Source organism: Gopherus evgoodei, chromosome 2, assembly GCF_007399415.2.
Source record: "Gopherus evgoodei ecotype Sinaloan lineage chromosome 2, rGopEvg1_v1.p, whole genome shotgun sequence".
Lineage (NCBI taxonomy): Eukaryota > Metazoa > Chordata > Testudines > Testudinidae > Gopherus > Gopherus evgoodei.
The window spans coordinates 7689539-7713780 of record NC_044323.1 but is presented as its reverse complement, the minus strand read 5'-3'; the positions used below and the strand labels follow the sequence as shown (position 1 = coordinate 7713780).

The window sequence follows — 24242 nt, the reverse complement described above, 5'->3', positions numbered from 1 at the left end:
TTTGTTCTCTGGGTTGTTACTCATTTCTGCCTCTGCGCTCCAGGCTCTTCAGGGTGAGGGGTTTATTATAAAGCACCATGAATGATTAGAGCGATATATCAACAGTAATAAATAACTGGCCAGAGCCTTGTGCCACAAGTAGCTGCCAAGGTTAATTGGAAAAGAAGCCAAGAAGTCAATGAGCCTTGGAGCTTGAACGAACCTCTCACCCCTAGGAGAGTTCCCTCTAGGTCATGACTGAGGCCTGTTGGTGGAAAGCTTCCACCGCAGCTACCCCTCCGATAACCGTTCTGTAGCTAACAGAAGGATGTTAGCCTGCTGAGCTCTTAGCTTGGCCCCTTTACAAATGTGAATGGACCTCCTAGTGCAACTTTTCACCCCAATCCCTTGGCTGTTGCTGTTGGGTGGTTTATCCCCAGCGGTGTCTTTTCAGAGTAAATTCAATGCTCAGCACAACCAAGTGAATGGCTGGATATTCCACTAGTATTAAAAAGACACGTGGAGCATAACTCTTCCTGCTGTACTGGACTGCCCCTTCCTGTTGCAAATTCTGCATCCGTCTTGCCACCACTTCTTGTGCAACCCCCAGCAAGAAAGTCTATACACAAATACCCACCCCACTTGCACAGATAAAAACTTCTTTCCAAACATTCCTATGACCACCTGAGTGCTTGTGGAGAATCAAATCGAAAGGGGTGGATGGACGGGAGGATTTGGATTTGGTGAATGTATTTTCCCACTGTTCACCCAGTTGTAAACTCTGATTCTTGGGGGAAAAAGTGGAAAAAAACTATTTTTAATTCCTGTTTTAGTGTAAATTATATTGAAAATCGACCCCTCCAAAGCCCTGTACTCAGCAGACACAACTCCCAGGGCAACTCACTGTTCAGCACGTTACCTGAGTTGGCATTAGGCCACAATCCTGAAAAGTAATTAGATACTTATTTCCTGTTGATTTCAATGGCATTTAGGTGCCTAAATACCTTGAGGGCTCTGGGCCTTAGTCCTATGTCTCAAGATTAGGGTGACCAGATGGCAACTATGATAAAAACGGGACGAGGGTGGGAGTTATAGGCTCCTATATAAGAAAAAGTCCCCCAAAAATGGGGCTGTCCCTTTAAAAATGGGACATCTGGTGACCCTACTCAAGATGTAGATCCTAGCTCTGAAGGTTCGATTCCCGGGGATTACTAAACTGACAGTTCGTAGACCCATGAAAACAGGAAATTTTTAGGTCCCACTAGCCCCAGCATAAACAAATCCAAATGCTGCAAGAAGCATGAATGACCTTTAGATGTGCAAGTCATTTTTTAAGAGCCCATTTGGTTTGCTGCAATGGGCTTGTGTTGGTTATTTAGCCAACAGTGGGAAACCTCAAAATTCCAGTATTAACCAAAGCTTCTCCTCTAGTAGAACCAGAAAGTTAAGAAAACCAGTGGTGAGAGGCAAATGGCTTTCCATGTGTGTTGTCACTAAGCTGCCGGGACGCTGGTCTGTTGATCTTTTCCCCGCCTGACAATAGTCGTAGCTAAAGTTAAAAGAATTTTGGAGGGTGGGGAAAAGTATTCCCAGCTCGATGCGCCCCAGTGCACTTATGACTTGGCAAACAAGGCTTGTTGTCATAAGTAAATGTAGCAGGCTAAATTGACCGTGGCTTGCAGCACTTATATAAAGGAGTGTAGACCCTTTGTCCTGCGTGAAGGAGATTCAATAATGAAAAGCTTTACAAAGGTTTCTTCTTTTCCAGCCAGCCCAAGCAATTAAGCACATCACTAAGCACAACGGTGATGAGCTCTCCTGGCACACACAGAAACAAGAGGCTTGACCTTTAGTTGCGGGCTGTACTGTCCAGGGATTCTCAGCTGGGTTTCCCAGAGGAGGAACTAGCACTGCGAATGGCTTGCTTTCTTCAGCAGCGTTGAGTTCAGTGAAGATATCTAAAGATTTGATCTAGAAATTACTTGTGAGGAGGGGAATCCTATGGGCTGTGTTATAGAGGAGGTCAGAGCAGGTAACCACAGTGGCCCCTTCTGGCCCTGAAATCTATGAACAATGGCTGTGTATACTCACAATTTATTGCCTAAGCTACTCAAATTCTGGTTCCTTTAGAAGCTGCAAATAAACATGCTTTCTTCCTCCTAGGCCCCCATTTTTCAAGTTATTTAAGCCTGCTTGTAATTTTAAGCCTCTGAGTGGTGACAGTCACATGTTTGAAGATGTTTGCACATGGTGCATATGTAACACCAAGAGACCCCGGTCATCGGTGGGCAAGTTAGAACCGGGGAACCTCTGGAGTTTAGTGCATGAGTCTCTACCGCATGAGTTAAAACCAGCTGGTGGTTAGCTGAGGCTGTAGAGCAAACTCATTAATCTCTCTCTCTCTCTAAGTGGTCTCGGTGACCCTAGATGGGACAGAGCACCACACCCAGGGGGTGTGTGGGTTACACATATGCTCAAGCACCTTGCTGAATCTGGGCCCGAACCTGCTAGATTCATAGATTCTAAGACCTGAAGGTGACCATTGTGATCATCTAGTCTGGCCTCCTATATAACACAGGCCAGAGAACTTCCCTGAGTTAATTTCTCTTTGAACTAGAGCGTAGAGCTTCTAGAAGAATGTCCAGTCTTTGTTTTAAAATTCCCAGGGTTAGAGAATTCACCACACTGCCACGCTCCTTCAGAAATTGTTCCAGCAGTTAATTATCCTCACTGTTAAATACTTCCATTCTGAGTCTGCTGAGCTCAACTTCCAGCCTTTGGAGAATGTTATACCTCTATCTGCTAGATCAGTGGTCCCCAACGCGGTGCCCGTGGGTGCCATGGCGCCCGCCGGGTCATTAACGTGTGCCCGCCTAGTGCCCAGCAGGGGAGAGAAGCCACGGCCCCACGCCTGACAAGGACAGAGAACTCAGGCTGCGGGCACGGTGTTCTTTGTTCCCAGCAGGCACAGAGCCCGCCTAGTGCCCAGCCGGGTAGAGAAGCTGCGGCCTCCTGCCTGCCGGGGACAGAGAACTCTGGGGCTGCAGGCTGCGGGCACCAGTGTTCTCAGTCCCAGGCAGGTGTGGGGCCCGCCTAGTGCCCAGCAGGGGAGAGAAGCCAGGGCCCCACACCTGCTGGGGACAGAGTACTCCGGGGCTGCGGGCGCCCGTGTTCTCTGTCCTTGCGGCTTCTCTCTTTTCTCTGGATTCATATATTATGTAATATTAAATATGATTTTTTTGTATTATTTAATATACAAATACAAAATAAGCCTTGAAAAATTGTTGGCGCCTGCCACACTCTTCTGAAAACATGAATGTGCTACTGGCCACAAAAAGGTTGGGGACCACTGTGCTAGTTTGACGACCCCTCTAGTATCAAATTTCTGTTCCTTAAGTTCTTTTAGATACCCCCCACTTCAGCATTCAACCCCACCCACTTTCTTTTTGTTTCTCTCTCTCTCTCTTTGTGGAAGCCACTGCATAAAACCCAATCACCAAAGCCATTAATGTGGCAGAAGAATTGAGCTGAAATTTTGGGTTTTTATTTTAAAAGAGCAGGACTTTGATCAGCTTTATTAATGTGGCACCTAGATGCTATGGCAATTGGCAGGTTAGACATTGAGGTTAGATGGAGACAGAAAGGCAAATAGATATAGATTGAGGACTAGATCCTCAGCTAAAAGACAGTGGAGCTATGCAGATTTACATGAGGTGAGAATGTGGTCGGGGGTAGATAGTTTCTCTTCAACTTTTTGAGTTCCAGAAAGACTAGTTGGTTCACTCCAAATAGCAGTTCCTCTTTGCAAAGGAAGGCAACCTATGCACAGCCCAACTGTGAAGAATGCACCCTCTGATCTTATATTTTAAGAATGTGAATGGGTATTTCTCTTAGTTCAGTAAGATCTTACTCAAAAAACTGTAAAGAAACCTGCCCTTCAATTTTTAGAACAGATGAAAAATATTAGTGTAGGGGATGGCTTGTGTTCACTAAAGCAAATATTTCTGTAGTTCCCTGCAGAACAGGAGATTATAGACTGTGTGCAGAAGCTGAGTGCTAAATGAGAGACACCTGACAAGATACGGGTGACTCAATTGATCAGCACCCTGAATACTTAATTAAATCAAAACTAGAAAACCAGGTCAAAATCAAACAAGATTATGCATTGAAGTCAATAACAGTCAAACACCCATTGACTCAATGCAGGATCATCATCTAAGAGCCAGGTGTACAAAGGTGTTTAGGCACCTGAAGATGAAGATAGGGCCAGTGGGATTTTCAAAAGCACCCTAAGCGAGTTAGGTGCCTAACTCTCACTGAAAGCCCATGGGAGTTAGGTGCCTCACACACTTAGGTGCTTTACCTTTGTAAAGCTGGCCCAGACTGCTTCCATTGAGCCTTTACCAGGGTCTTAAAAGGACAGTGGGAGAGATCTTTGGTCCCAGAGTTTGTTTTTCTTTTTAGACAAAATCTATCATAGAACTTTTCCTCAGCATTTACGTGGCCTTTGCCCAGGCCGAACTGACTTGGATGACTGAGTTTGGACTCTGCCAGGGGGCTTGTCTATATGGACAGTTAGTGTGTGGCAATCTGGGATGTAAAGCTGCAGCGCACTAGCCTGCCATGTACTAACTAGCCATGTGGCCCCCACACTCATTGTGCACTGTGGCCTACTCCACTTTGAAACAGGATTAGGTCAAAGCGCACTGCAGTGGGAGTGTCTGTGCGTCAGGCTGTAGATTGCCACGCGTTATCTGTCTATATAGAGTTCAGCATGGAGTTAAAACTGAATAAGGACCTGAGGATTGGGCCCTTTACTATTCTAGTGGGACTCTTGTTTTCACATGTTCTCTTCTCTTCTGAAAAGGTCACTGGGTTTGAACACTTCACGTTTGCATTCTCCCCACCCACGAGTTAATTTGGAGCCAACTCTCTTTGGTCATTATGAAGTCTGGGCGGATGCATGGAAAAATACATGTTATTTTTTAAAAATAATCTGAACGTACTTTAAAACTAGCAAGAATCTAGCTCCGTGAAATCAGTGAGCTGCACTCTGCCCTTGTTTTACTCAGCTAAATAAGGAGGAGGGAGGCCCTCCCACGCCCACTTGTTTGGCAAACCTGGATCTTGGGTCTTTCTTGCCCCTTAGCAAGTGATTGAGAGGTGTAGAGATTTCCTGCTTACTGGCAAAGGGGGAAGAAAGCTGCCCCTTTCCAATGGCTGCAGTAACTCCAGTCTCCCAAGCCCTATAGAGCCATTTGTATTGGGCGGTTTCTCAGAGTATACTCCCCACCTCGCCTCGCTCTGCAGCCATGCTCTCATTAGCCAGCCTGCCCTTACGGCCCTGCCCCTCTCTGCAAATCGGCTGGGGAGACACCATTGCAGGGAGCAGCATTAGCATGGAGCAGAAATCCACTGCAGTACGGAATACTGATTTCCCCAAGATGATGCTGTGTTGAGCCGAACCCCCAAACCCTGTGCACCACCGATCAAACTGCTCCCATTGACTCAGGAAGGAAGGGGTTGCGCTGTCCTTTGGCTGTATCTGTGCTCGGTGGAGGGTACCTTTGTGAGTGTGTTGAGCCTGATACGACATCCTGAATAGAACAGGCTCAGCGGAGGTGATAATTTTGCCCCTTAGAATATCCCCCCTCCTTCAACCTAGATCAGGAAAGTCCCAGCTGCCTTGCAGGGGTTTCTGGCATGAAGTATAACACACACAACAAATCCTGCACACAACAAATTTGATTTGATCGAGCAGGGTTTGTTAAACATATCTTGGCAGGGGGTTAGACTAGATGACCCTTGCAGTCCTTTCTAACCCTTTAGTTCTAATAACATCTAGTAACACCGCTGCTTATTTCCTGAGTAACAGTAATATGTGTTTCCTTCTGTGTTTGTCTGAAGGAAAGAGAAGAGAGAGAAAGATCCCATAAATAACGTGAGGAGGACAAACCTAACAAAGTGAAGCGAGGGTGAAGAGGAGGACATGGCGTGGTTGCCAATTTCCTTTCAAATCTCACGCTAGCACCTTAAGGGTCACTTCACTAGAGTCACTGAGACGCTATAGACTGAGACCAAAGCCCTTAATTAACAGAGTCCCTAATGATCAAAAAATCGACCATTGTTTAAAAAAAACAATGTTTGGTGCTGATTCCTGTTTCAGAGCCTGGGTTAAGCACCTAGCGCCATGGGGCCCTAATCCTTGCTGGGCATTACTGTATTGTGAATAATTGATAATAATAAGGTGAGAGGGAGAGACCAAAAGAAAAGACATGGATTATGTAGGGACCCATCCTTAAGGTGCGGGCCATCTTCCCCATTAGAACCTCACTCTTGTATTTCTCTGGCCATTTTACCAAAAGTTCTAATTCTACCAGCACCAGCAAGAGTTAATCAGTGTCACAACTTGGCTTTCTCTTGTGGAAATTAGGGTCAGGAACTTTGGAGGGTTTTCTAGTCCCTTGATTATTTTAAAAGCTTTCACTTGACAAAAATATTGGGCAAGAAGCTCATTATAAATATATGATTGATTTGTTCTAGTAACGAATGAAGGACGATTAGCCCCATTCATGCAGTTTATTGAGGAGGCCATTCTCTTTTTATTTCGGTTTCTAAACTCGTCTTTATGTTGATCCAATCAACCGAAGGGCCTGATTGCTCTGGCTGCCATCTTGGGTACATTTATGTGACTTGTAAGAGAAACCCAGGCCAGTATTCATAACAGCCTGAACATCCAAGGCCTAATTCTCTTCTCATGGTGTGACTCAGGAGAAACTAACTCCACTGAAATCAATGGAATGAGTAACCCCCGTGTAAAACTACTGTGTGACGAGAACTGTGCCCAAGTAGGTGAGGACAAATAGCCTCCTAGGACCAGATCCTTAGCTGACGCAAACTGGCATTGCCCCGCTGACTTTAATAGAGTCCTGCTGCTTTACATCAGTCGAGGATCTGACCCTGATATTGGTTTATGTATTGGATGCTCATATAATACCAGAAGCCGCACCTTGCGTGACCTGTGTATTAATAGAGACGGATTCTAAATGTCTTGACATTTTAAATCCTTTCAGCTGATATGAGCAGGATTAAATCAGAAATAAAGGACAACGTTACATGTTGGGGTCTGGGGATCCATTTGGGTCAGGCTGCTGCCTAAAGTTTGATATGAATCACTGTGGCCCCATCCTGTTACAAATGAAATCATTGACAAAACTCCCATTGACTTTAGCAGAACCAAGATTGAGCCTGGTAGAACATAAGAATGGTCTTATTGCATCAGACCAAAGGTCCATCTAGCCTAATATCCTGTCTTCCAGCATTGGCCAGTGCCAGGTGCCCCAGAGGGAATGAACAGAACAGGTAATCAAGTGATGTATTCCTTGTCACACATTCCCAGCTTCTGGCAAACAGAGGCTAGGGACACCATCCCTGCCTATCCTGGCTAATGGTCATTGATGGACCTATCCCCCAAGAATTTATCTAGTTCTTTTTTGAACCCTGTTACGGTCTTGGCCTTCGCAACATCCTCCGGAAAGGAGTTCCACAGGTTGACTGCGCACTGTGGTAGCCTCTTTCCAGCCTCCCCGGTCCTCACTGTGACACACAAGTGTAGCAGAGGGCAGGATTTGGCCTACTGAGTGTGTGTGTGTCTGTAGATATCCTGTATATCTCGTCTTCATGACAGCTGTAACAAACTTGTATCTCTGCATTAGAGATGGCCCTCAACGTGGGCCTCCATCTAAACTCTGTGGCGCAAACCCATCTAGAATGCATCTCATCTATGACTGAGTAGATTTGGAACTCCACAGGGTAGCGAAAGCTGAAGGGTGAACCACATAGAACCATGTAGTACAGCAACTCCCTGGTGCACCAAGACCTAAGGGGAACTCCTCATCCCGCTGAGATTTTTCATGGTAGATGCCAAATTCCTTCTAGTAGAGACACTGAAGAATTTCAGCTCTTCGTCTCACTTAAACTGAGGTGCTTTACATTTTAAGTCCGTGGGAGCTGCAGCTTAACTGGCTCAGTTAGAAGCCACATTGCTTCCATCGGCACCCCATTTTAAGGGCCTCTGGAAGCTCAGTGGCCCTTAAAGGAGGTGCTAAGCTGCCCTCCTCAGCAGCCTACAGTTCTGGGCACTGGGCAGGTAAACCGGCTGAAAATTCAGCTAGTTCCGCAATTCAGCTCTTCATGTTTCATGACCTTAAAATAGGGGAGTTTTCACAAACACCCAGAAGATTTAGGAGCATGAGTTCCATTGAACTGGACCTGGTTTTCCTTTTATTGTTGAAGAGGGAAAGTTAAATCGGGGCAGGAAAGTTGCAAGCCCACTTGTTACAGCTGCAATAAAAGAAAATAGAGAATAAAGAGATCGGCTTTTACCAGCTCTGTCTAGTTTGCTTGGATTTGTAATTTACTTTCTCTGCTGATATCCAAGAGCTTGGGTGCGGCAGGGCTGGTTTTGCACTTTTTTTTTTTAAATGCATTCTTGGAAGGTAAGCAAGCAGCACTCAGGGACCAATTGTCTCAGGAACTGAGCACCCTCAGCTCCCATCGACAACATCTGGAGTTTCTGAAAATGAGTCCCTGGGGGTAAAATCTTGGCCCTGTTGAAATCATTGGGAGTTTTGCCCCTAGCTTCAATAGGAGCAGGATTTCATCCCTAGCAGCCAGGCTTGGTTCTCCCACAAAGGGCAGAGTAAACAAGGAGCCCACGGGAGCAACAGATTGGGGGTCAGCAAAAATGCCTAAAGCCACATTTTCAGATGCACTCACTAGTTTTGCTGTCCAGATTCTGGAAACGCGTGTCCTGCTCTCTCACTTCCACTGCATGTGCATTGTCTGAGCTTTGCTGCCCATCCTCCCAAGTCAAACACCCAAGGGTTAGCAGATAAAAGCTAGCAGTCAGTCACACCTAAAGAAAGTGGATGAGAAAGGAATATTGCCTGAGATTGTATAGATTCAACAGGGCTCTTTTTATGCCACCTTTTCAAGGGAGGTCCATACCAGAGTCAGCAATCTCTGCTGGAAATCCATCCCATGTCTCCCAGGGGTTGGAAATGAGAGCTGCTCTAACATCCACCAGTTGCTAAGAGCCCCCAAGGGCCTATATGCTAGCTGAGCATAGCCAGAGCACAACAAACTCCACCCCTGGCTCCTCCCCACTGACACACCTCTTGTGCTGAAGGTTGGCCTTGGAGCTGGTTACACTGGTTCTGTTCCAGAGGAGATGTTTACACTTCCACTGTGGCTTATGCACAGAGAATGGACTGGTAGAAGAGGATCTGCCCATAGGTGTTCTCAGAAAGGAACCAGGAAAATTGGTAGAACATAATACAAGACTCATCTGCCCCTATCAACAATCCCTAAGTACAGTCAGTGATGCCTTGGCTAATAAGTCATATTCCCCCATAAGTACCTCGTTCAAAAGAAAAGCCATTCTATGGAATATAACCCTACCAGGGGCCAAGCAGAGAGTATTGTCCTATTAGGAGAAAAACATCTGTATTTGGAGCCTAATTCTGATCTGATACCAGGGTGCAACTCCTATTGAAATCAGTGGAAGATGCATTATGTAGCTGAATATAATATGGGGCCCTTGGGCATTTATACCATGATTGGTGCTTAATTAGTATATAGATTTATTAGACATGAGGCTGAAATAATGAGATCGGGGCTTCATCATACCATGAAATCCAATGAGCAGCATAGGTCTCCAGTTATTACAGCCCTATTATTATTTAGTGCAATAAGACCTAGAGGCCGCAATCATGGATCGGGACCCCATTGTGCTGGGCCACACACACACCATGAAAAGATACTCTCTACCTCAAACAGCATATCAGAGAAATGTAAGATGAGAGTCAACAAGTGGATACAATAGGGAGGAGGCGGAGGAGAAAAGATAACTGAAACCATAAATGTTCCCCTGCTGCATTTGGACATGCCAAGAATTTGCAAGCACAAGTACATTGCAATAGAATCCTTGAACTACAAAGACTAGTAATTACATATTGTTACACTCCAGATCCACCACCCATTTCCTGCCCTCCTAAGCATACATCAGCAGGGTTGCCTTGAAATGAACTAGAATCTCTCCAACTCTGAGGTAGAGGTGGAGATGTCTATTGTCTTCCCATTTGGCAGCAATCTGTTAATTAAATCTGCCTTTTTAATCTTTTTTTCCCTCGAGCCTTTCACTTGAATTGCTGATATCGTAGAAATCCATTCTTGGCTCACTGATTGAGCAGGTTCATTCAGAAGGCAGCAGCTTAAACCGCTGGGTCCAAAGGGATAGCTTGTCAGATGAAAGCAAAAGCAAGCTGCAAAAAGCCATCGGGAAGATGTGAATCACAAAGCCCCTCTCAAAGGCATCAGTCCATCATCTGGGGAAGGCTTAGAGCCGAGGCTGGTGCTGTAGGAGCTCTTCATGTTCAGAGGAGAAGAGCATCATCTCTTCCCTGCTGGGACATTGTCTTGTTCAATATCTGCAATTACAAAATGCCAAGTGCCTGCTGAATCAGCCTCTGGAATCAAAGAACCGGCTGAGCCAGAGCATTTCCCCTGCACTTACCTGATTGCTCCTGGCAGCAGTTCACAAAATAGGTTGCATTGCAGGCACCGCTGAGAAATCGGCAAATAAGGCTCCAGCTGTTCTCCTGGCTGGAAAGCAAGTTAACTGTTTGCCTGCTCCTGAAGACCTCCACTAGAGTATCTCCAGGTGGAGTCTGCTTGCTGTGTGCTACCAGTGTTCTAGGCAGAGCCAGGCAACAGGGACGCTTACAAGGAATCAAGACTAACATCAAAATAAAACGTAGGAAGCAAAAGCAACTTGATCTAGGAGAAGAAGAGCAGCATTGACTACGGGCAAATGCAGCACGAGTCTTTTTAATTTGTGGTTGGTGCCTAGATGCTATGGTGGTGGGTCCCCTTGAAATAGACATTAGTCTGGACAGAACTTACTTGCTGGGATTCTACATGAGCCAGCTGCGTCCTGTTCAAGCCAGACTGCTGCCATACCTGGCATTTCAGGCAGAACATGAGCTGTTATTCATGCACTCAGCACTTCCAGCTTGAACCCACCTGCTCTGCTGCTGAATATAGCTTGGGTGCTTGGGTAGAACTCACCTGTTGTGCTACTGAATGAATTAGGTACATCCAGGTTGCAATTAATGACCAGGTGCAATGTGCCTGCTGGAAGGGAAAAGGCTTTCAGCAAAGACTGAATGTGGCTCTGGCCTTATGAATCTTAATCCATGAGTATTAAGTTCTATTCATAGAGCACCCTCATTGTTCACAGTGAGAGGAACATTGTCTGCAAGGAACAGAGCCCTCTAGATGTTAAAGGTTCCGGGCCATTTACATTGATGTAAAGTGGGAGAAATTTTGATGACTCCAGTGTGAATGAGACTGGCACCTGGCCCATGATATGTAATGATCTGATCATTTCTGTTCAGGGACAGAAGCCCAGACTAGCATGATTAAGAATCGGGGAACCCTAAATGCTAATCTGGACTCCGGCACTGACGCTATCTGTGGCCTTTGGAAAGTCACCTAATGCCCACGTTTTCAAAGACGACTCAGCTTGTGTCTCAGTCATTGGGTGCTCTGCGCTGGACACAGCTATCATGGTAGTTGCATCCAGGGAAAAGAGTTTGAGTGACGCACACGGTGATCACGACTGTTAGTTGGGGGGAAGGGTTTGGGTGATGCACATGGCGATCATGGCAGTTGCATCTAGAGGAAGGGTTTGAGAGACGCACATGTCGATCGCGACTGTTGGTTAGAGAGATGCACACAGCAATAATGGTTGGAGTCACAAAGATACTGAGGCGCCGAGCTCTCATTGAAAATAACGGGAGTTAAGCCCCTAAATAATTTTTGTCACTTGCACCCTGAGGGCCTGGTTTTCAGACAAGCTGAGCAGCCACAGTTTCCGCTGACGTGGTTCGGGGCCAGGTGGGCTCAGCACCTCTGACAATCATGCTTCTAGTTAACTGAAGTCAGGTGCCTAAAAACTGGGGCACCAAAAATTAGAGGCCGCTTTTGAAAATTTGCGCCTCCCCTTCTATGCCTCGGTTCCCCCATTTGTAAAATGAGTAGAGTAACACAGGAACTGACCTCCCAGAAGTGTTATGTTAATGTCTGAGTTAGTCAATGTCTGGCACGCGCTCGGCATGTGAAACATGCTATATAGATGCTATTGGTTTAGGGCTATCACAAGTTTAGGACCCGGTCCTATTTCTGTTGAAGTCATTGGCAAAGCTTACCAGGTGTGATCCTCTCATCTGCTCCAGCTCCCATATGCCATGTAAAAGGACTGGAGCAGCTTAAACAGACTGTACTGTTGAAGGCAGCTGTAAAGCTGTGTTCCAGTGATCTCCTCACAAGCCCTGGAGTAGGGAGTACATTGGGGTAGGGTTAGGGGTGGGAGGGGTATGTCGGGATGGGGGCTCCAGAACATAGTGCTGCAGAGATTCCAGGCAGTGCTGTAGCCCTCAGGACAGCCAAGGACATCACCATAACTTAAACAGGCCCCCAGGGCTGTCTGAATTTCACCAGGAGCGCCAGAGCAGCCAATGGTTGGAAGGTCACAAAAGCAGCTTAGAGCTACCTTAGGCCTCCTCCCAATGGGCTGCAATTTCTGTGCAGCATCCCTGAGACGTGCAGGACAGAATATGACCTACTGTTGCTTTAAAGAGAACAGAGTCTGATGCTTGCTTTTTATACAGGCTAAATGTGCAATATACCCCAATTTCAGCTATACCTTTTCCACCCTTAGGGGAATTTGAATAATGAATCTTGCGCCACTTCTTTTACACTATACTTCTGAAAGGGAAACCGAGAGATGCACTGAGGTACAACTGCACTCTTTGGCACTGCAGATTGGCTGTGCCATCCATAAACTTTGCACCTCCTGCTTTTGTAGAGTTTCCTCATTTACACCAGGGATCAGGGTTGTTTCGCTGAGCCTCCATCAGAACATAGGGGTCCTCAAACCAGTTCACGTCAAGTTGAGTTATTTCTGCTGATCTAGGGTAACTAGGGAAAGCTGCCAGTTATTTTATGATGATGTGGGAATACCCAGAGTCATTAGTCACAGGGGATTATGAGGCATTTGCTTTTAGTGTACCACAGTATTCAGTCAGCCTGCAAGTGACTAATTGCCTGCAGTGTGGTGGCTGCATGTCACTGCATAAGACATCTGGCCTAAAGCCTTTCACTGTGGGAAAGAAACTTCTCTCGGGGAGAGTTAGGGAGCAGTTAGGCTAATCCACCTGACTTAAGAAAGAATAATAAGTATTTCTAGATTCCGCATACCATCCCAGCATCCTTTACTCCTCTGCAGTTCCCAGCTTTCCCCCACCTCATGGCCCTTCACTCTGTCCCAATCTAAAAATCGCCTCTGATGATTCATCCTCAATGTACCTTCACTGCCATCTGACACACTGTGCATGAGTTCTACTCAACTGATTTAGCACATTATTGCTTAAATACTTGGAGCCAAATGCAGATGGGCTGCAACTCCACTGATTTCAACAGAGATGCACTTGTTTACACCAGCTCTGAATTTGACCTTGTGTGCTCCCTGTTTCTTAGATTCTGGGCCAGATCCTCCGTTGGTATAATGTGTCTAGTGCTCCACTGACATCCACAGAGCTATGATGAGTTACGGCAGCTGAGGATCTGGCCCCTTGTTTTCTGAGGTGATGTTTGCATCTTGCCCTGTTAGCTATCAAAACCACTTCAAATATTGACCCCCAGAGGATTGTGAAATGTCCCCTTTTCTTCCCATGCAAATGAACAGAACTTCTACCTTTTCGATTCCCGTGTTCTCCTGGGGGCCCTTCTCCGTCCCTGCCTTGAAATCAGAATGCTTTCAAGGGTGGCTGTGTACCAGAGTGTTGTAGATGCTGTTCACAACGTTTGAACAGTGCCTTGGCTGTGACAAGCCTGATTCTGCCTGGCAGTGTGTTGTGATTGACACCCCCACACGGGGACTGTAAAATGCCCGCTCGTCGGACGTGCCGCCTTTTCCACTCACTTGCCCCAGCTGTGAGTGTCTACACAAGATGCAAAGCGGTGGGGAATCAAGCCCAAGGAGATGACCACGGCTGATTAAATCAACCCACCAAATGCAATAACACTGCTCAGAACAGTCCTCCAGGCAGGGCTGGTTGGCTCAATAAAAACATGGATTGGTGTTAACCCTCATTGACATCACCTCTGCCACCTCACACTAGGGTACGATGGACATCTGCAGCTGAAGTCTAGGCAACGTTTACTTCCGTCTCCTGTCTTCCGTGAAGAAGTAGAAGTATGTGTGGCTTATATAATTATAATTTCATGCAACAGATGAGGATCTTTACTTCGTGAAGACCTCTAGGGATCTCACTGTTGCAAGTGATTTCACAGGGAAGGTGCTCAGATACCGTGGTGATGGGCATCAGTATACAATCCTAAAATGGATAGATTACTTAATGATCTCACACTGACGTAATATCATTCAGCATTCCCACACCGCTTAATAAAACTAGCTGAGCCTTACAATGGATAGGGAAGTTTTATTATCAATACGAGGAAACTCTTCCTTCTTTGACATGCCGTGGGGCGCCTTCATGTTTAGCACCGAAACAGGCTATTCAGCCACAACCACTCTCCCAAACAGCACTGTTGCAGTTCGGAAATCTTCCTAGGGGGCAGAATCCTAGGCTGGTTGGTGTAGGGGTTGAGAAGGACCACTCCAATTGCCAATCCCAGTTCTCTGCTTCCAGCGGGAAAGTACCCAACATTAACTGCCATCAGCATGTCTAGGCTCACCAAAAACACGTCTGGGGGATGTGCTGTAATTACCTCACAATGGAGTTTGTTCCACTGTTTCAGTTTTCTCAATCATCAGACATCTTCTGGTAGCCCGGTAGCATAGCTCCTTTCCCAGTATTAGTCATTTACTCCTCCTCATGCCTTTCGTGCAGCATGAAATGTTCATTTGTTTCCCTCCTTGCTACCCTCATCACACTTCAACTAGCACTATCTATCCTACCTAGAGCATTCCTTCTTTAAACAGTCCTTCCTTAAGCAGCTGCTGTCTCAAGAGCTATAAATTGAAGGCCCAATCCTGTTCGCCCTGAAGTCAATGGGGAAAAAAATGTTTCCTTGAAATGTTTCTGAGCAGCCCAAGTCATTTCTCCGGACACCGAGGCAAAAAGCTCACCTTTTGAAAAGTGCCGTGGGATCTTTATGAACACAAGACAGGACCTAGATTTTGTGTGTCATCCAGCAGGATCTTCAGCACCAGGATAGTAACGTCTCGGAGGGAAAGGTGCTACCTATTGAATCCCCCGTGGCAGAGCCAACTCCCAAGCATCACTTCATTCCTTCCTCTTGCTACCCAACACAGAAGCCCCAGTGCACTTCCTGCTGTTGGTTGCTGCCATGTGTCATTTGCAAAGAATCTCAGAGTTGCTTTCTTCTAATACTGAACAAGGAACTTCACTGGACTAAGGAAAACCAGATCATCCTTAAAGTCCCCACTGCCACCATTTCTCACTATGTCTGGCCAACAACTTCCCCTTCCCAATTCATTTCCTGGTACGGTTTTAAAGAAATGGCCCACGCATCCTCAGAATTGCTGCTCAGAATTCAGGCAGCAAGACAGAGACAGCCCGCTCCTTTTCAGCTGGGGCTGCTCAGGTTATAGGAGAGCTCCCTCCTCTCCAATGTTCAGAGCTTCCCTTCCTGGCCACTGCCAACCACAGTCAGGATAGTGGGCTAGGTGGACCTTTGGTCTGACCCAGTAGGGCCATTCTTATGTTCCTGTTCTGCTCTCCTTTAACCAGTGTGTAACCCACTGATGAATGTGGTACATATTCCCCTCTGTGTCCAGCCCACAGAGGCCGTGAGGCTCTTACAGCCCCATCCACAGAGCCTGGCTTCTCAGCTCAAGCTGTGGAGACTCTTCTGTTCCATTTCAGGTAGGTTCTTATACCTCCCAGAGTGCCTTGCGGCACCTCCTGCTTTCAGCCTGGCCCCAGTTCAAACCTCGCCAAAATGGCAGCAGCCACGATTCCACCAAATAAATCAGAGAGCTCAATCCTTGTGCTGTTAGCTAACTAAACCAAAACCCCACCAGGACCAAATCATTTTCACAGCAATGCCCTTGGCCACCGGAGCTAGGTAGATAAAATGTGTTTCCTGTTCCTTCCATCTCAAGGGTGTCTGGCGATTTTTACTCCCCTTCCGTTCCTATAGCCAGAGGGGGGTAATTGCCTAGTCCGGGGGGTACATAGTCTGCTCTTATTGTGCTTCCTTGGAGGAAGTGCACCCTCTGGGGAGACAAGTTTTCCTAGTGATGGGCACATGAATCATCTGACGCTGTGTATTTTCACATCAGTTAGACAGTGGCAGCTCAGTGGCAGCACCCGCATTCTGTAAACAAGTCAAGAGGCTCTTAAAATGGCATGGATGCTTCTTCCTGCTATCTGAGCAGAGCTGCATAGCCCTGAACAGGGGAGGGGCTGCAGTGCATCAGAGCCTGGAGTCCGAAAGAAATATCAAAGAGGGTCTGAAAGACCAGGAGCTCTCGGGGCTGGGCCAGGTCCTTAGGAAGTCCATCCCAGCAGGAACTGGAGTAGCTGAGTACTAACAGGGTGGAGGGTGACTAGCCAACTCCCCCCTCCCCTTTGTCACACCCAGACTAGACAGGCAGACCCCATCCCCCACTCCCAACAGGGACCTCAGGCTTCAAGCTGGCCCAGCCACATGGCCTGGAGAAGAGGAATCCCTGGGGGCAGACGTAACCCGTAAGAGCAGAGAGATCCCCAAGCAGGCAGGCTGTTTATTGCAGGACTAACATAACTTTCACAGAGCAGCAAAACCCAGTAGAGCAGTGATTGAGCATCCCCCCCCACCCCAGGGGCCCTTGAAAGCATTCCAGTTCCTGGTTCCATGCAGCACCTGGCGTGCGCTGTTTAGATACTCAGAACAGAAAAGCTCAGGAAGATGGCAGGGCTTAAAAGCAATCTCTCCAGAGGTTAACGGAGGCAGAGCAGATTGGGTTCTGGTGCCATCTGATAAAGCCTGACAGCATCAGAATAGCTCCTCATGCTTCCTGGAACCCAGCGGATCCCAGCCATGTGCCAGCTGCCGCAGGAGGGCCGAATCTGGCTTGCTTTACTCCCTCCGGTAATTCCCACTGGCTACTCAACTGAGTGAGGCAAACAGGGTTTGGCCCTTCCATTCCACCGTGCTGGGTGTGAAGCAAGCAAGCTGCCTTGGTGCCAACCCACCAGGTGTGCTACAAGATTGCAGAGAAGCGAACAGATGTCAGGAGCCTGCACAGTGCTTTGTCTGCCGCGGCTGGTGCTTTGTCACATCAGCTCTTCATCACCTTCCCTTCCATTGGAGTTAGCTGCATTGCCAGTTGGCTGCTTCCTCCCTTCTTCCCCCCTGCAAGGCTCTGCTGGCGCCATCTGCATCCAAGGAGGGCGTCGATGTGCCAATCAATTGTTCTTAGCATGAGATTTAAAGAAGAAAATGAAAGAACAAAGGGCCAGATCCCCATAGCTGGTGTCGAGCTCCATTGATGGCTGGGAAAGGAAGATTTACACCCACTGAGGATCTGGCCCTATGTACTTGTAGCTTGCCAATATGGTGACTAAGGGACAATTGTCTACAAGTATCTGAAGGGTGTCAATACCCAGGTTCAGAGTCTGCTCCTCTTACTCCTGAGGAGTAGGACTGTACACTGTGAATAGCCCCACTGACGCTTGTGGACGTATTTTTAAAGCATGTCAAGGGTGCCTAGAGCATATCGATAGATGCCCTTTTTAGCACTGCTACAAATCTAATCAATAAATAAATGGTGTATTCCTGTAAAATGCAGGTTGGAGGGGGGCAAGTTCCTTGCTATAGGAAACCAGGACCTGCCTATCAGTGCAGCCCAGTGGTCAGTAAAGTCTGATATACTTTTTCCAACGATGGCCAGTACCAGATGGCAAGAGTTCTGTAATAACCTGCCTATCTGGGCAGTTTTGCCTAACCTTGGGCAGTTAGCGGTTGACACATACTCTGAGCCCAACTGTGCATATCGCTTACTTTTCTTATCTTCTGTAACTGATCTCATTGTCCAGATAAACAGACAATCTCTTTGCTTCAATAACATCTTGTGGCAGTGAGTTCCACAGGCTAATTTTGATGTCCCTTCAGTTTCAAATCTGCTGCCTTTCGATTGCATTGACTGTTCCCTTGTTCTGGCATTATGACAGAGGGTGTTCCTGTTCACCCTCATCCTGCTTTACACCATTCTTTATTTCATAAACATCTATCACAGCCCCTGCTATTCATCTCTTTTTCCAAACCAAACAGTCGCAATCTTTTTAAGTTCTCATATTTGGAAGACTTTCCATTCCCCCAGCTTTCGTTGTCACTCATCTCTGAAACCCCTCTATTTCTGCTGCTTCTTTTAGGTGCTGGGAGGACCAGACCTGGACACAGGGCTGCAGGCTGATTTAGACAGGGCTAGCTTGTTGACTGTCAGTATGATGTAGCCTGTGGAGGTAATAATTTGCTGCCGGTCTATCCCAGCAGAAAATCACTACTGTCCCCGTACTGGCTTGGGATTGTGTGTTGGGAGCAGGCAAAGGCCCATGTCTCACCCATTTGCACCATGGTGGGGAAGAGCGAGTACAAGCGCCTGTCTACCCCTGCATGCCCAAATCCACTAGACAGGCCAGACAGACATAAACGGCGCACAGCTGTCTTGGTCTCCCTTATGACGCAGCGAGGCAGTGCAGTTCCAGGAACAATCTCGCCCATCATGAATACAGACTCTACAGATTCCAGATATTGGGCTAGGTAGAAAACCAGCATTACCAGCAAATCTGTTTGTTTCCTCTGAATCTCTTACCATTAAAACACCTCCTCGGTTCACCACTGTTATTTTCTTCTCTTCCAGGTGGGCTGCAAGATTGCCATGGTTTTCTTTCAGTACTGCATCATGGCCAACTTCTTCTGGCTGTTGGTGGAAGGCTTGTACCTGCACACCCTTCTGGTCGTCTCTTTCTTCTCAGAGAGGAAGTACTTCTGGTGGTATATCCTGATTGGCTGGGGTACGCACTAGAGCCTTGAACGTGAATGGTAGGAAAATGAACTCGAGGTGACCTGGAGCGGTCTCAGGCAGGAACCTAACCCCTTAGCATGTGGGATCAGACAGACAGAGAGGTGATATGTGCGCATTACCTTTCTGCCAGATGGTGTGAGTGGTGGTAGGATCAGATTCAGATGAGGTTGTCTGAGGGTTCTGTTTAAAATAAACAAAACAGTTGGCTTGAGTGCCCTCCTCCCCACCCCGAAACCTTATTCTGTCCCATAGTTCAGGCACTTAAGATTTAAAGCAGCTGGAGGTGTTTCTTCCTCACTCATCGGAGCCCTTGGAAATCTGAAACCACGAGTAGCCCCTATTTGAGAAAGCAAATAAACCATCTATTTATATGGTGAAATGAAATAAGCACAATCCAGACATAAGAACAGCCATACTGGGTCAGGCCAAAGGTCCATCTAGCCCTGTATCATGTCTTCTGACAGGGCCCATGCCAGGCAAACAGAGGCTACGGACACTATCCCCACCCATCCTGGCTAATAGCCCTTGATGGACCTATCCTCCATGAACTTATCTAGTTCTGTTTTGAACCCTGTTATAGTTTTGGCCTTCACAAGAAGTTCCACAGGTTGACTGTGCATTGTGTATAAAAATACTTCCTTGTTTATTTTAAACCTGCTACCTATTAATTTCCTTTGGTGACCCCTTAGTTCTTGTGTTATGAGAAGCAGTAAATAACACTTCTTTATTTCCTTTCTCCACACCAGTCATAATTTCATAGATCTCTATCATATCCCCCCTTAGTCGTCTCTTTTCCAACCTGAAAAGTCCCAGTCTTATTAATCACTGCTCATACGGAAGCCGTTCCATACCCCAATCACTTTTGTTGCTGTTTATCTAACCTTTTCCAATTACAATATATATTTTTAAGATGGGGCGACCACACCTGCACGCAGTATTCAAGATGTGGGCATACCAGGGATTTATATAGAGGAAATATGATATTTTCTGTCTGTCATTATCTATCCCTTTCAGACAGACAGAGTATGAACTAACCCCGCAGTCTCGGTTCATACCTGCCCAGTTTGGCAAGGGCCCAGAACTCTGGTTTGTAAAACAATCCTCACCCACCCACAACTTTGGAGTCAATGTCTCAATAGTGAATGAGATTGAGAGGTCGGATGGGAATAGGCTGGAAGGGCCTTGACAGTGGAAACAATTAGCAACTGACACTAATCCCTCTTCCTCTTCTGATAGGTGCACCATCAGTTTTCATCACAGCCTGGACTCTCATCAAGGTTCACTATGACAACATCGGGTAAGTCTCTGAAGTCATCTTAATTTCTTTGAATTTAAGACACCTTAAAGGAAAATGTATCAGCAGCTAACTCTGAACTTTGCTCAGCAAGAATGACCTGTAAAAAGTCTTTGAAAATCAAACTTTCCCTTTAAGATTGGCCTTTCTGACAGGTGATACTGGCTTAAGCAGCATAAAAAGAACTGTCTTAACAAGTTAAAATGGCGAACATTCGCTTTTAAATCTGATAAGCGAAAGGATGGGCTTGTTTTTCAAGCACAAGGTCAGGAACCCCAAGATCTCAGTTCTAATCCTGGTTCTGACACATTGAATTTACTCCCTCTGCGGTTCCGTTTCCCCATCTGTGCACAGAAGTAATAATATTAACCTGATTCACAAGGGATTTGTGAGGCCATGGCTAATTCATTAATGCTTCTAAAGGTCTTTGGCATGCTTGGATGGCAGCTGCTTTGGAAATGGAAAGTATTATTAAACACATTGGCCAAATTCATCTGTGGTATAACACCGCTAACACTAACTAAATTGAGATCGGTGGAGTTACCCTAGGAATGCATTTGGTCCATTGTGTGCCCATTTGACCCACTGTAAAATTCTCAGAGAGCCAATGGGAGTTGCACTTGCATATCTGAGTGTACAGTTTGGCTCCATAGGTTAATATAGATTTTTGTTGATTATTTTAATCCAAGATTAAAGCAGTTGGGAACTGCCTTCTAGTCTCCTAAATGGGCCCTTCCACCCATGTCACAAGTAATGTTGGCCACCAAGAAGTGACAATGTCATTATCGTTGCTGCTGTGCTAATGTGGGGCTCCCCTTTCACTTGCAAATTACTGCACAAAGCCAACGTCAATGGAGTATTCTTCTCATTCCCATCTGGTGACCCTGCTGGAGCACAGGATCTCTGATAACAGCACCGCTCTGTTCAGGTGTTGGACTTTTTGTGGCTCCACAGAAAGTTACACTTTGGTCAAAACCTGCCAAAGATGCCACTTTTGGGACAGATCCTGTGAAGGTGCAGAGCGCCCTCGCTGTCCATTTCAATGGGAGGGAGATATCTTGTTGGACTGAGTGCTATGTTTGTGAGTGCCACAGTAACTGACTAAGCACCCCATGCCTCTCCCACCATAGTCTCCAATGACCTTTTCCCAGCAAAACTCTTCAAGTCTGTACTCCACCCCCATCCTCCTGGGCCAATGCTTATGTTCTTCCTTAAATCTGGATCAGATAAATTGTAGCTAGCAAGATGGGGGGCAAGTTTTACAAGTAACAAAAGACATGTGAGTAATTATGACCCTATCCTGCAATCTGTACTCATGTAGAGTAATGCTTAGACAAGCCATCCTCCTGAAGCCAGTGGGACAACTTGTATGGTAATTACTAGTCAGAGCTGCAGAATCAGGCTTTAGTTATGTGCATGTTGGGTACACCCTTCCTAACATTTGCCACATGCAATTACTTACATTTTATCCAACTAATCCCCCTCCCTGCACAAAAAACCTGGTGCACTTTGCCCTTATGTCAGTGATCCAAGCATCTCAACTGGTCTCATTTCATATTGCTGTATGGTCACCAAAACCCATGTGCTGAGGATTACTGCACCCATTTCTACTGAAGTAGCTTTATTCCAACTGCATAAAACTGCTCTGATTTGTTCCACCCTCTTCCTAAATTCCCTATCAATTGAGACAGGGACCCAAGGTCTCTCTAGTTGTATTTGGCCATTCTGGCCACCTATTCTTCTCAGCTCTGTGCAGCTCATATTAACTATGTAGGGTTCCCCCTCCCTTCCCCTTCCATTGCTCTCTGCTTGAAATGGCACTACGTTAATGTGCACTGCCAAACTTTTAGTGCGCACAAGCAAGTTCTACAGGAGCCAGTTACTGTGCAACACATCGGTGCACTTTAGAATTCACACCTTTCTAGCACACATTGCCATATCATGTAGGCAATCCTGAGACACTTCTTTCTTCTCAAATTCAGTTATTGAGATAGAGGTTCTCAATTTCTCAGTGGCTTTGTGAAGACCCCCTTCATCTTCATCCCTCTTTTACCCTTATTACTGGTCTGAGCACAGGATTGGGACCTTTCATCTGCCCACCATTGAATCTCTCTGTGATCTTTGAACAAGAGACTCTTAGACTCTTGGCCTCATTTTCTCCAATTATAAAATGAGAATAACTATCCTCAGTCTGCATGGACATCGTGAGCATTAATTGGTTACTAGTTCTAAAGCACTTTGACGAAAAAAAGTGCTGAGCATTATCTTTTCCTTTATTCCCATTTTTGGGGCAAGTCTACACTTAAGAACATAAGAATGGGCCTACTGGATCAGACCAAAGGTCTATCTAGCCCAGTATCCTGGCTGCCAACAGTGGCCAGTGCCAGATGCCCCAGAGGGAATGAACCTAACAGGTAGTCATAAAGTGATCCATCCCCTGTCGCCCATTCCCAGCTTCTGGCAAACAGAGGCTAGGGACACCATCACTGCCCATCCTGGCAAATAGCCATTAATGGACCTAACCTCCATTAATTTGTCTAGTTCTTTTTTGAAGAACTAGATAATGCTGGATCGACTCAGCTATGCTGTACCACTTTAAAGAAGATGCTCTACACTGACAGGAGAGAGCTTTTCCATCGGATTAGTTAATACAGCTCCCTGAGAGGGAGTAGCTATATGAACGGGAGAAGCTCTCCCACCGACATAGCACTGTCTACACGGTGGGTTAGGACAGTCTAAGTACATCTCTTTTGGAGGGTGGATTTTTCACAACCCTGAGCAACACAGTTATACTGTTATAGGTCTGTCACATAGACCAGATCTTTCTCTTTCTTTCACTTTCTGTGACCTTCAAACCTGTTGCCATCTGAATTGTGTGAAAATAAAGATTCACTGGCCAGTTCATCCCAAACACCCATCTTTAGAAGGGCCATTCTTAATTGTTGAAAAATAATATACCACAGTACACCTATCTCTTTAAAACTATGTTTTGCCTGAAATTTCACAGGGTTTTCCCAAACCCGCAACTCATTCCAAGCTTGTTGGGAACTTGATGAATCTGTACCCTATGTAGAATCCCTGCTTATCTCCCCTGAATGCCTGTATTAATGTTGTTCTTCCACTGACATCAGAGTACAGTTGTTTGCCCAGTATCTCACTGCAGCATTTCAGATTATCCCAGGAGAGCTGTGAAGACACTGCTAAGAATGGTCATACTCTCTCAGGGATGGTTTTGAGAGCAGTTCATCATGACCAGTGGAGCCATTCAGGCTTAAAATAAAGAACATTATGTTCTAGGCAAAAGAGCAGATAACCCACAAGCGTGATCGTAATAGTCCTTTCTGACTTTAAAATCTGAGAGTCTGAGCTTTGAGAGGCTTGCTGGCTTGAATTTGTCTGCAGGGCAGCAACTATCATTTGAGTGTCTCATGAACCAATCTGGGATTTTACGGTTTTCATTCCCGGTGGCATACATTTTGCAAGAATTAAAGGAGTTCCCCTAACAGCCAGATGTGCCCATTTATTGAGCATCCCTAAATGAACCTAAAAATGTATGTAATAAAATACGTATTTTAGTTGGTGCCTTTATGCTCCAGTGCTGGGCACCTGGGCTTTTGAAACAGTGATAAAGTTGGTTCTCTTTAGCGTATACTGTATCTTATCAATATGTCTCTCATTCGTAAGTAACATGTTTATTACAATGACTGGAGCTGATTATTAAAAAAAAAGAGGAACAAAATTGTAAATATGTCCCTCTGTTAATAACTAACCAATTAATTCCATGAGGAAAAAAGGAAAAATAGTTGTAAACATTGTCAAAAATGTTCCTGTTTACATTTAAAATTT

General features: G+C 46.0%; 1 protein-coding gene across 1 annotated transcript in view; it reads left to right on the top strand.

The window, feature by feature from the left end:
* The window catches only part of VIPR1 (vasoactive intestinal peptide receptor 1), a 173222-nt gene that overhangs the window by 130668 nt on the left and 18312 nt on the right, over nucleotides 1-24242 (top strand). Inside the window, exons 7-8 of the mRNA XM_030549954.1 lie at nucleotides 18938-19091; nucleotides 20339-20399. Coding sequence (XP_030405814.1) covers nucleotides 18938-19091; nucleotides 20339-20399 — 215 coding nt within the window. The remainder of the gene's footprint in view (nucleotides 1-18937; nucleotides 19092-20338; nucleotides 20400-24242) is intronic.